The 13,205-nt window shown below is 43.7% G+C and overlaps 1 protein-coding gene across 2 annotated transcripts; it reads left to right on the forward strand.

Annotated features, from left to right (window-relative positions):
- The first annotated feature begins 2,138 nt into the window (after positions 1-2,138).
- LOC124699468 (protein DETOXIFICATION 29-like) lies at positions 2,139-11,895 on the forward strand. Of its 2 annotated transcripts, XM_047231766.1 has the most exons (9): positions 2,139-2,186; positions 6,986-7,150; positions 9,870-10,411; positions 10,511-10,597; positions 10,689-10,745; positions 10,837-11,075; positions 11,190-11,308; positions 11,413-11,499; positions 11,698-11,895. In XM_047231766.1, the coding sequence occupies exons 1-9, from the start codon at positions 2,139-2,141 to the stop codon at positions 11,797-11,799; spliced, it is 1,446 nt and encodes a 481-aa protein (XP_047087722.1). In that variant the 3' UTR covers positions 11,800-11,895. The 2 variants fall into 2 exon arrangements, with proteins under 2 accessions (XP_047087722.1, XP_047087721.1); XM_047231765.1 differs by lacking the exon at positions 2,139-2,186 and having other exon boundaries at positions 6,932-7,150.
- The last annotated feature ends 1,310 nt before the right edge of the window (positions 11,896-13,205 follow it).

Here is a 13,205-nt window from a genome sequence, read left to right on the forward strand (position 1 = left end):
TGATATGCCAAGTGCGTAGACATAAGTCTATGTACAATGCCAAGTGCTTGGTGGGGTGTTTACAAAAATAAACCAGCATTTTGTTCATCACTAGTGCTTATTTGTACACAGGAGTTGCCTAGTTAGGCATCTTTCTAGTGTAAATAAGCACTAGTGTTTAATAAAAATAATATTTGTAAGCGCCCATCTAAGCATCTTACATTCTAATACCTTAATAACTCTCTTTGCCTCATAGGTCGAGAGCCTCTAGATTAGAACAAGGGGAGCAGCGGTCAACTATTAACTCTTAATATGCATCATCATTTCTGTGTCCTACCAATTCGCCAAGTAGGCTCACTTTGCCAAACTGGCAACTGAGGTTTGTTCCAGTCTACCTAAAAAACAAATGTTGGTTCCCGCTTGCTCATTAAGCTTGGAATCGCTAGCTATGAGATATGACTATTTCTCTGTCCTTTTCAAAGAGAGGCTCTCTCTGCTAGTTCCAACTTTTTTTTGAGGGTGCCGGGTTTCAGCATTTTCTTCCGCGAATTGTGCCAAGTTTCAACTATACTAAGCGGCGTCTATCTATAACCTTTCTTTAAATAAAAACCCAATATATTAGATCAGCAAGCCGCCTCATTGAAAACCTTTCAGTCTCCTTCGATACCTGGAAGGAAAAGAGTCATCTATCTATCTACTCCAGCGAGATGGAAGGGTGGGGACGTGCCAGACATAAAGAGTTCGGCCCATTAGTTAGTGAACTGGAAGGGTGGGGCGTGTCCCACATGAGAACTCGGCCCATTAGCCTTTACTGTTCACAATCTGGGCGAAACATCATTTAAACATGGCCCGATCAGGAGGCCTGTCTTCTCTGCTCCTCGTCCTCCCGAACTCCTCACTCCCGATCGCATCGCTCGAAAAAAGAAGTGCCGATCGTCCAAGCAAGTGGAGATCGCATCGCAATCGCACCAGGAAAAAGAAGCCGGCACAGTAGGGAGGGCGACGACGCGACGGCGGTTGCAGGGCAGGGGCGCAAGGCCCTCGGCGGCAAGGCTGGTAGTCCATAGTTGCGTATGCAGTCCTGGGCGTCTGCTCGGCCCGCCGTTTTCTCGCCGCTTCCTCTCTCCGGTTCAGGTGGCTAGGCTAATTTTCTGTTGAATATTTTCATCGCAGAATCATTCATTAGTCGTCAGTAATTCTACAAATCAATTCAATGTAACTGCAGAGTTAATGGATTGTTCCGTAACTTTTCGTGCTAGAACTGTTGAACCATGGAGAGGAACGGAGATTACACGTCTGTTTACGGAATGCAACACAGAAGATTGACATGAACAAGTACTAGCAGTGCTCTATTACATTCTTCAAATTATTCCAGGTATGTAACACTACTTCTATTTTAAAATCTAAGACTTACAATCGTTAAATTTATGGTGCAAAGGAGACCTTAAAAATATATTTCTGTTGCGCTCTGATTAAGAAGTTTATACTTATACTCCTGTAAAATAAACATTATACTTGTACATTGGCATCTTGTGTTTAGCACAGCCACAAACAAAATTATGTTCTAGTTGTCCCACCCTAGCGTAAAATAAAAAATCTGCTACTTGCTAACCTCAATCTTTAGAATAGTTTGGGAACAAAGGGGTAGATGGGTCTTCAGTCTAATAGCTGCTGTGTCATTCATCACTATATGTAAGTGGGTTGTTCCTGGCACCATCAGAGCATATGTGGCCTGCCCTGCACAGTTTACCGCTCAGTGAGTAAAAATAATTCTTGAACCTGATTAGGGGTGGCCAGCTAAATATTAAGTTCTACCAAAGTTTCCCACTAAATTAATGCAGCACCACTGAGTTGTACATGCAATTGTTCCATTGGCCGGGAGGGTGCTCTTTTACATGATCTAAAAAATAATAGAATATAGTGCACTTGTGTGCGTATCGTATCATACTCCATTACAAACCTCCGATGGATAAGAAGCAAACGAGCTTCATTTGCTTTAATATCTCAAACATATGCTCCTCTGTTCAAGAGCTAACAGATCAAGCTTGACAATCAGATGATTGCCCGGGGTAGGCGTGCTTTGGTTTATTAGCTGATCCGAGTGCCTGAGTGTACCGCATGATATATCGTCGAAGCTAGAGCAGAGATCACCGTCGACCATGGTAATGATGGGGATTTCGAAGATGGTGGGCAAGAGCTGGCAGGAGGCGAAGCTGATGTGGCACATCGCGTTCCCCGTTATCCTCACCATCGTGTGCAATTTCTCCATCGGCTTTGTCACCTCCGCCATCGCCGGGCACATCGGCGAGGTCGAGCTTGCCGCCGTGACCGTCTCCAAGAACGTCATCGAGGGTTTTTCCTATGGAGTTCTGGTACGCATGCATTACAATTAATTTATTTGTTTTGTATGTTAACTCAGCGATCGCTAGCACATTCAGATTCTATAAGATGGTTCATCTCTAGCCTAGCTTAATTAGCAAAATGTTATCGAGAAGATACTCTTAAAGAAGATATCACGCAGCGAGGCAAAAAGAACGACTTATAAATTAGGTTGTATATAAGCTAGCTAACTCAACGATCGCTATCACATGTGTATACACTAAGATAGTAAGATGCATCGACTCCAACCAAGCTTAGTAAAATGTTGTCGAGGAAAACCACCAAACACAAACCATTCATTGGAGGTATGAAAGAAATCCATTCTTGTCAGGCCTGGCCCATGGGCCAGGCACTTCTAATGGGCCATCAAATATGTGGTTTGGGCTCTGCGTGAGTTGAGATTGTCTTATACTTCAAACAGAGGGTTTTTTGAATGAATGAAACTGAAGACAGGTCACTGTTGCTGAAAAAAAGGTTCTGTGTCATTCACTCTTTTAGATATCTGTAAAGAGATTTATCGTCTAGCTTCAACATTAATTTTGGTGGAATGGAGAAATTCAAATAATGTATTCCCTCTATGCCGGTTTATTAGGCCTACTAACTACTGCAGCGCGACCTAGGTGCAAAATCATTGGGCGATAGCTATTTCCTCTCCATTTCTCTTAGCCAACCAGCGTTGTTTATCCTCCAGTGTAATCCCTCGTTTCATGCTGAGAATAAACATGGGATGCGAAAGAACGGCAGTAAATTGCTCCATGATTTGCATGGATCTCTAACTGCCCAATCAGGGCCGAATTAGGTGAGCACGCACTGGTTGATCCGTTCCCAAGGATTTGCATGTAAACCAAATATATTCACGATGTAGTGCATGCAGCTTAATGCGGAGACTGGTTTCCATGAAATTAACCACGTCTTAATTATCTAAGTGAGCCTAATTCTTTGGTATTTATCTAATATTACTAGGAGCCCAGTAAACCGGTATGGAGGGAGTACTCGTTACATTTGTGTTGGAAGTTGCCCAGGCCAGCTCTTCTAACACCTCGCTCGTGTTGGTCTTTTTCCGAGTTTAGCTGATGTCTCTCATGAACACTCAAGTTGAGCAGATCCAGTTTGCCATGATGGAACAACCGATTCGTGGTGTCTCATCTGTACCGGTAACAAGTTTTAATTCCGTGGTAGGCAAACTGATACTCCCATGTTCCATAAATTTATAGCGGTTTCAATTTAAATTTAAAATACAATCACAATAATAATTGAAGGGATGAAGTAGCATCTTTGAAAATAAGTTACAAACTAAATCTCTCCTTTTGTGGAATTTTTGCGAGTGAAACATCTTGAATTAATTGGGACCTATCATCTCATGAAAGATGATGTCTATAATGAGTCACTCCTCCATACCAGTTAACTGTGAGTGGACTACAAGTAAATGAATTTGGGGACTGACTAAATAATGGTAGTGGGCTTGTATTTTTTGTGATGTGTTCACAGGACCATTCACAGTACTTGTTGGAATCTTGTTGACTTTAGTTTCCATCAATGTTAAGGAAATCGGTAATCGTTAACTGCTCGGCCGGCTTGGGAGTAGCGATTAATCGGAATTCGAACGATTAACTGATTTAATCGGTCAGCTATTAATCGGTGCAACCTACATAAATTAGCACTTAAAACAATTTATATAATAAAAATAATAGTATATGAGCCTCTATATGTCTCTCCCTACTTCTCTAAAGCCTAAAATCCTAGAAAAATATTGTAAATCTACTTTATTGGGGAGGGGTAGCGCCTGTATTAGCGATATGCATTGAAAATATTGTAACTTTTTTGACCAAGTGTGGTAGTTAATCGGGAAAATACCTAGTAATCGGACTTTCGAACTGATTAATCGGGCTAAAGGATTAACACAAGAGATTAATGGTAATCGACACGGTCAAGCCCCTAGTAGCGGTTAATCGGCCTAGTAATCGTTGAATCGGCCTAGTTTTTGAACAGTGGTTTCCATAGATAGGTTTTGTCCAACATTTTGTCCACACACAGTGTACCTAAGCTAGCTAGCTGAAGACGACCAAACTGAAATACTAGTCCATGATGTTATATTTGGTTAGGTAAATCTTTGGTAGCTACATGTGCAACTATAGAAACTAGTGAGGAAGGCCCAACTTATAACCAAAATATGTGAGACTAGACATGTTTGAAAAAATAGACTACTTGCATGGACAAGCATGGCCGATTATTTGACCAGGTTCAGCGGAAAACTACCTCCCATTAATTATGAGGATTTACGGTCATCTCACTAAAACTTTACACCTCAACAATTTATTGGATATAGGATCCAAATGCCATGCATATGCCAGGACGTCTCCAGTGTGCCATGTACTCAGGTGGGGCACAAATCTAGAACGTTCTCTTTGGGGTGATTCCCTATCTGAATGGGAAAAAGAACATGATACAATGATGCTCCACTTTTCCTCTTCCAATAGATGATCAGAAAGGAGATTCTCGATTTGTTTGTCCATGATTTTCACGAGCTGCGCCTTTTTTTTTTGGCCCTGGCACGCAGGACGGCAGATGTAGCAGAATATCTGCAATATCAACTTTCAAACATGCATCTGATGGAGACATATTTTCGGAAAACGCAGATGGATAGAACCAGCTTTTTTAGGAAATCGAAATGGACATTTTGGTGTTTTAAGAAAATCTATTTATTCTCAAAGAACAGCCACCAACTGTTAATTTCTTAATGAATAATTATATTAGTTCGTGGACAGGTACAAAAAGACAAATATATGGACATCCTATAGTGAAAAGAATACAATAGTTACTACTGCTAGAGATTTCCAGATTTGTTCTTTTCCCCGTAAAAATGAAAATATTTTCTATAGGCATGAAGAGAGTATCTAGATGTATGTATAGGAATTTGAATAATCCAAAACTTTACAACATGAATGTTTCTTAGTTTTTCTGAAAATTTTGGGCTGCAAGGATTTTGGAATCTAAAACTTCATTCACCGTGTTCAACTTACAAGTACTAGGAGATTGGTAGTTTGGTACCATAGCTGGAGTAGGAGATGAAAGCCGCTCATAAACAGTTGAGACTTGAGACAAGTGTCTCCCTAGCCGGTGGCTTCAGCCTTCAGGCATCCTCTCGTCCAGCTACTCCAGCATATCGATTGTAGGTACACCATGGTCATCTTGCGATTTGTTGTCAGATCATTGTATTTCTTATATTTTGCTATCCAAGGAGAAACACCGTCACTGAGACGTTGTTGGATCCCTTCTACTCATCCCCTATCACGGTTGTGTCTTTGCAATCACCGTGTAGTTACCAAGGGTGTGTTCTTTTGGGTCCCATCGACCGAATTTTGCATGTTTTGTGTGCTTTTGTTCCTGTTTTCCGACCTTCATCGTCCATGGTCAAGGTGGGAGCGGTGAGGCCTTTGTATCGCAATTCTAAGCGATTTAATTTGGATTTTAAAAACTTTTGGGTAGGTTTCTTTTTCTAGGTTTCATGCTAAATATGAAGATAATTGAGTTCTCTTTTTTTTGTCCTTATAAATCTTTTGTAGTAAATATGATTACAAGAAAACAAGGAAGCCAAGTGCCAGATATATGGGAGTAGATACTGGGGACGAATCATTTTGCCAGAGAGTGAATAACGGTTTCGTGAGAAAGCAGAGAGCAAATAACTTGCCACACACTTACATTTTGCAACGTAATAATAATTTTTATTCGATGGAGTGTAAATGAGCACATTATCCAATGGGGTTACTTGGGTTGTCAGCAAGTCCTAAGCCAGCGGTGCTGTTTTAGACAACACATGTTTTCCACTTGTGCAAGCTAACCGATGTACTCCTACGTACCGACCAAACACAGCGAGCTGCTCCAACACATTAACACACGCTTATGGCTTCCATTGCTCCACACCGTTTGTTGCAATCGAACACGAAAGGCGCCGTGCATGATCCAATCAGATGGTTGATGGGAACCCCTGAACTCGGAGGAATTAATCTGGAACAGGGTTTTGATGCCAAACCACACATCAGTCGTATACTATGTGCTATCCTACCTACCCGACCTGCCTCGCCCGGAAGGCCGGAACTGTCGCTGCCGGTGGGCCCAGTCGTCAGCGTACCGGGCCTTGCAGAGCTGCGCACGAGGCCCAGCTTCCCCAAGCAAGACTGAACAGCGATGCGTTAACAAACCTATTGCTCTCACCGATGTGAAAAGAGACCCTCAAAAAAATTTAGTTCGTCTGTGCCTGTGCGTGTAGGCGCCGCTCAGAGGCTCTAATTTATCTCACCATATCTACCAGCGGGAGGAGGAGGAGCCTATAAATGAACACCAACATAGCTCCATCTGCTGTAGCTAGCTGACCGGCCAGAGCTTCTCTTACATATCCTCTCCTCCTCTTCCTGATCTGACCAGCCTCTCACGAGAGTAAGGCACAGCCACACATTTCGTGCGTCTACAGACCGAGCTGCAGGAGAGTTCTGAATTGGATTACCGGCGATTTGGCATCACTACCTGATTACTGATCGATAGATATATCGTCGGGCGTGATCGACGTACGCCGGCGACCGGAGCGATCCAAAATATAATGGGGAAGCTGGTGCGCAAGGGCGTGCAGGAGTCGAAGCTGTTGTGGCAGATCGCCTTCCCGGCCATCCTCACCGCCGTCTTCCAGTTCTCCATCGGCTTCGTCACCGTCGGCTTCGCCGGCCACATCGGGGAGGTTGAGCTCGGCGCTGTCGCCGTCGTCGAGAACGTCATCGAGGGCTTCGCCTATGGGATCCTGGTACGTACTCGATCGCACGCACGCGCCAGCCAACCCTACTTATTCCTGGCCAATTAGTGGATGCTTTTCCTCTCGAACTGAAATGCATGCTGTGCAGTGCAACGCCTCGTTTAATTAGTTATGTTAAGATATGCATCTACTACTACCATCTAGTAAGCTCTTTAGTGTGTAGATTTATATCTATCTAGAGCATGCAATGCAGTTAATATAGAACGGAGGTATTGTAGATTTGTAGTACGTTCAAAATAGCATGTTCTCAATTACATTGCATAATAGTCCTCCGTACTACTAGTAAATCAAGAAGCTCGTACAAAGTATTACTAGTAATTAGTAAACTTGGAGTACGTAGTATATTGATTAGTACGGAGTAGTAATAATGAATATTAAGGAGCAGATAATTAAGGACCAAGTTTAGCTAGCTAGCCCTAATGCAACGTAGGGCGGTTTGCATGTCCCCGTCGCAGATCAGATCCGTCTAGCGCAAATTGACAGTGCCTTCCCTTGGAGCTAGCTAGGGGTTCAATCTAAATCATAGCTTACCAACACGGCACCGGCAGGAACAGACCGGCCGGGGCAGGTAGATGTGCGTGCAACCCAAGTAATTAACACACACATGTGCCCTTGTCTGTATTTGTTGGCTCACTCTTGAAATGTACATAGAAAAAGGCTAAAGCTTTGACGGATATTAGTTACTCCGCACGTAACGTGAACTGTGGAGGTAGTAGTTGTATTTTCTTTTACAGATAGCGATTGATCGAGCGAGGCAGTTTCAGTTTCCGGCTGGCTGTGGCTGCCCTCAGCTAGCTGGCCATAAGGACCATCGAACAAGATAGGGAATCTGTTGTGCAGACAGGTGTGCTTGCGTATGCATGACTGCGCTGTGTTTTCTAGCTCGGATTTGAGAAAAACTTCAGTCACTTCTATAGGGAGGGATCACATGCGAAAGGTCTAGAACAAATGAACAATGTGTGATGGCCGACATATGTAGAACACTAGAAGCTGCCATGAAAATGTAGGAGTGCTATCTAGAAAGATAGAATCCGTTTTTTTTGACGAATCTATCTCTGCTTTTGCAATAGCAGCCAACCTGCGAAAGTGCAAAGTTCAAGCAAATCTCCTCTTCCTCTCCGGCTGCATCCTATGCTCAGGCGCACTGGCGAAGCTTCAACATAATTATAGAGCTGGCCATTAGTTGCAGTGAATATCTTTTGTACGCTATTGGACATATACTTAAGCCTCTACATAGTCTAAATTATAAGTTATTGGGCGGGCCACGGCACAGTTTTGTTTCAAGGAAGCTAGCTCCGCCATTCCTCAGGCTCACAAGCGCGTGTTCGTGTGACTGCATGTACACCAATCGTCGTGTCGCATGCCAACTTATTCCAGTGGCAGAATTCTGGTTGACCAGAGCACGAAACGAAAACGAAACGACGAGACACCCTGACACGTTGAAGCAACCATTTTTCTTCTTGGTGGTCGTTTTCGTTAGGTGCACCGGGAAAGCAGATAGATAGAAGATAGATACGGGCCCGATCGACGAGAAAGTATTCCCATCCATCCAGACTCGAGCCACGAAAACACACCGCCGCCGTCTGCCGCCGCCGCCGGAGTAGTGCTGGTACACATGTACACGGAATACGGCGCCAGAGTATATCCCGTTCTCGTTTGACCATTTCACTACATAGGTGGATGATGTCCTAAAAAAACACTTCAGATTTAAAGTGGCTGGTTGCTATCAACGCGGTGTGGCTGCCGGTTCCATTCACATTTGTAATCAGACAGATGTGGGAATGTTTAGAGTTAATTTTACTTGTTTACATCGTAGTGTTGTGCATTTAATTGTGACACATATACCACGTTTCTATCCAAATGCTAGTACCTCGTCTTGGCACTTTATTACCCTTTTTGTTAGATATAACCTACAAGTTAGGTCGATGTGGCGCAACTGTAACGCGTAAAGCTTGGTAAGCATCGTCGACGATCATGTCCAACCTTATCTTTTCCATTCGTGTTATTCTCTATATGGTCCTCCTAATATCCTCTAACCTCGATCATAACCTCACACCTTGCCTAATGTACACACAGGGAGAGAGGGTCCAGAATTTCTAAAATGGGACAATTTGGATGAATTTTCACTAGATGAGATAATTGGTGTTACAGATGCACTAATAGTAGGTAAAAGTGGAATTCAATAGTAAATTTAGGTTTCAGTCAATATTTTCCTGAGAGATGATTTTTTTTAGCTCCCATCCATGTGCACTCCCTATCTACGCCCTCCAGCTTTGCATCGAGGACCGTGTGCTTCCGCACTATAATTTTTTTTTGCCTCTCCCAAACAAATAAAAGCATTTGAGCTTGAGACTTTTTAGGTCTATATAAAATTCATTAGTACTATATTGTGCAAAATATTTTTTGATTCTGCGTGCAACATAAATACCTCAAATAGTAGACTTTAAATTTACGTTTATGATTTTAGATATCTCTGGTGCGCCAAATAAGCCGAAACATTGTAACATTGTGTATTGTTGACATACAAAGTTTCAAGTTCAAATGTCTTGTTTTGGGAAAAACAAAGAAGAGAAATTTCCGCATGTTACAAACTGAGTTCATACTTGGATTCCGCTCGTTGTTTTGAAATTTCCTTTCCCGCGCACGCTTGAATGTAAGGTGGAGTATGCAGTAAAACAGAGGAGCTGACGACATGGTTTTGCATTTGCAGCTAGGCATGGGCAGTGCGCTGGAGACGCTATGTGGGCAGGCCGTCGGCGCGGGTCAGGTAGACATGCTGGGCGTCTACATCCAGCGGTCCTGGATCATCTGCGGCGCCACTGCGCTGGCGCTGGTCCCGACCTACATCTTCACGGCCCCGATCCTCCGCGCGCTCCACCAGCCTGCCGCCATCTCCGCCGTGGCGGGGCGGTACACGCGGTGGGTCCTCCCGCAGCTCTTCGCCTACGCTGCCAACTTCCCGCTGCAGAAGTTCTTCCAGTCACAAAGCAAGGTGTGGGCCATGACCTTCATCTCCGGGGCGGCGCTCGCCCTCCACGTCGCGCTCAACTTCGTCTTCGTCACGCGCCTCGGCTACGGCCTCTTCGGCGCCGCAATGATCGGGAACGTCACCTGGTGGATCATCATCGCGGCGCAGTTCGCCTACCTCGTCTCTGGCTGCTTCCCGGAGGCGTGGAAGGGGTTCTCGCTGCTCGCGTTCAAGAACCTCGCGGCCTTCATCAGGCTCTCCCTCGCCTCTGCCGTCATGCTCTGGTTGGTACCTTTCATAGCATGGTAGATAGATCCGTTTCAACTGAATTGCTATTGCTTTTGAATAATTCATAAACTTGTATATGTGTCTTTGTTATCTAGCTTGGAGCTGTGGTACTACACTGCAGTGCTCATCCTTGTGGGTCTACTGAAGAATGCCCAACTCCAGGTTGACGTCATGTCAGTTTGGTAAGCATTTTTTGTCTTGCAAACCTGTAACTGAATTTCTTATATATGCACTGAATTAGTTCAATGACTAAACACTGTCTGAAATTGGCAGCATTAACTATCAGCTCTGGACCCTGATGGTAGCACTAGGTTTCAACGCAGCAGTGAGGTAATGCAAGGCAATGCAACAAGACAAGTGCTAGTCCTCCTATAAGCACACCTCCTCGTTCTTAATATAATTATCTTGCTTTGGATCACAGCGTTAGAGTGTCGAACGAGCTTGGCGCCAACAGGCCCAAGGCGGCCAATTTCGCCGTGATCATGGCAGTGTCGACGTCCGCCGCCATTGGGGTGGTGTTTATGGCAGTGTTCCTTATCTGGAGGATGGAGCTTCCGCGGTTCTTTAGTGACAACGAGGAGGTGGTGAGTGAAGCTGCAAAGCTGGGCTACCTTCTTGCAGCAACCATCTTTCTCAACAGCATCCAGCCCGTGCTCTCAGGCATGTACCAGTACTCCATCATACCAGTCACCAAATTATACAAGCCCATTAAATGGAAACTTGAACACCTGAAGATTCTGAAGAACTGATTGTTGAGTTTGATTAACTGTGCAGGCGTGGCGATAGGAGCAGGGTGGCAGTCTCTTGTGGCATTCATTAATGTTGGGTGCTACTACTTGGTTGGCCTTCCACTCGGAGCCCTCTTTGGCTTCAAGCTAAAACTTGGCGCATTGGTAAGAACAAGATCAGATAAGCTTTCATTTTAGATGAACGGGCAATCTGATTCTGACCTGTTCTGAATATAGAAATAAATGTTTGATTAAATGGATTTCTGCAGGGGATTTGGGTGGGCATGTCAATTGGCACGCTGCTGCAGACAGCTGTACTTCTCATAATTTGCATCAGAACCAAGTGGGAGAAACAGGTGCAGTACCATACCAACATCCAGTGGACAGGGAGACATTTTTAGGGATTTATATGATACTTTAGTTAAAAGAATACCAAATATAAAGGGTTTTAGGCCACCCAGCTACACATAGCTCCGCCACTGCCAATATTACTAGTCAATCGAAGTTGAACAGATCTCTTTTTCTTAGAAATGTCTGAACTTCTAATTGTGCAGGCTATGTTGGCCGAGGAGAGGATCAGGGAGTGGGGAGGAACCAGTGACACCCTGCCGGCTACGGCAACGATGACAGTGACGAACAACGGCTTAGATAGATGATCAGTTGATTTGGGCAAGCAAATTGAACATTGTCATTTATATGTACAAGGAAAACACAGAGGAGTAGAATATAGAATTAATTAACATGTACATAGGTTGAGATCGATAACTGTAACATCCCAAGTTTTCAATAAAAGAAACAAGAGAGAGATTCCAAGAATCCAAAAATTAGAATCAACAAAAACTTTTTCTCATCATATAGGACTATGCATGTAGATCACCTTATTAATTATTTTGAGTGTGCAATTGCAATGATGCTTGCTTATGTCTTAACTTTGCTCTAAACCACTCACCATGACCTCTTGATCATCCAAATACAAAGAAAAAGAAAAGAGGAATGAAAATATAAAATTCCATTTCAACACACCCATAAGGCTTAGGCCATTTTTACAAATCTTTGATCTAGACCATTTTGGTTTGCACCATTGGGTGTAAATGTATACTAAACACTTTTTAACACTTTTGGAATCAATCAAACTCAATTCAAATCAAATTTGAATCAAATTTGAGCTCACATGTGATTATGGTCATATGGGGAAATTTTAGCCTGATGCTCACTTTGAGCCCCTGGTTTTTGAGATTTCCCATCTACACTTTGCCCACTCTTTGCACCTCATCCAAGACAACAACATGGTGAACAATTTTGCCCAAAACCATCACCCCAAATTTTGTCCCTATTTCAAATGGCAAGCAAGCAAAGTGGAGACTTTGAATCAAGTTTAAGATCATATGCAAATTGGGTTTTTGCAATTCAATTCCATTTTGATCACCACCACCACCAATATACTCCATTTAATATATGATTACAACTCACCAAAAAGATTTGCAAAATTCGAATTTATTTTTCTTTCGGGCATTACAACAAACACCTTGCAGGCAGAGAATCAATTGTTGCCCATACTGCAAATTTGGAGAAGACCAAGTCCAACCCTGCTCACCACTGCACCCCTGGAACCTCCACTCACCTCCCAGCACCAGTGCCACCACTTGCCATCACCTCTGCTGACCTACATTGACCAGAGCATGACCATGCCGTGGCATGGCATGGCCAGCTGATACGTCCATTTTGCATCACTATTTTATATCATAATTTGCTGTTATTCATTGATATATTTCATATTTAGAGATGATACTTATGTTATTTCATCTATTTTGCATGTCTCATGATCATTGGAGAATTATTCACCGGAGTCAGGATTCTGCTGGAAAAAGCACCGTCAGGGCACCATATTTCTGAAGATCAACAATTGACGGCAATTATACGAAAACTCCTATTTTTCCAGAAGACGAAGGGAGCCAAAAGGAGGGGCCGAGAGGGGCCGCCATGGCCCCCCATAGGCCGGCGCGGGCCCTGGCCTGGCCGCGCCGCCTTGTGGGGAGGGGGCCCACAGCCCCCTCTGGCCGCC

The sequence above is a fragment of the Lolium rigidum genome, chromosome 3, assembly GCF_022539505.1.
Source record: "Lolium rigidum isolate FL_2022 chromosome 3, APGP_CSIRO_Lrig_0.1, whole genome shotgun sequence".
Taxonomy (NCBI): domain Eukaryota; kingdom Viridiplantae; phylum Streptophyta; class Magnoliopsida; order Poales; family Poaceae; genus Lolium; species Lolium rigidum.

Coding starts and splice junctions, on each gene's coding strand:
- LOC124699468 (XM_047231766.1), top strand. CDS start 2,139: ATGGTAATGATGGGGATTTCGAAGATGGTGGGCAAGAGCTGGCAGGAG. Junction 10,598..10,688: donor GTTGACGTCATGTCAGTTTG/GTAAGCATTTTT, acceptor TGAAATTGGCAG/CATTAACTATCAGCTCTGGA. Junction 11,500..11,697: donor GAACCAAGTGGGAGAAACAG/GTGCAGTACCAT, acceptor CTAATTGTGCAG/GCTATGTTGGCCGAGGAGAG.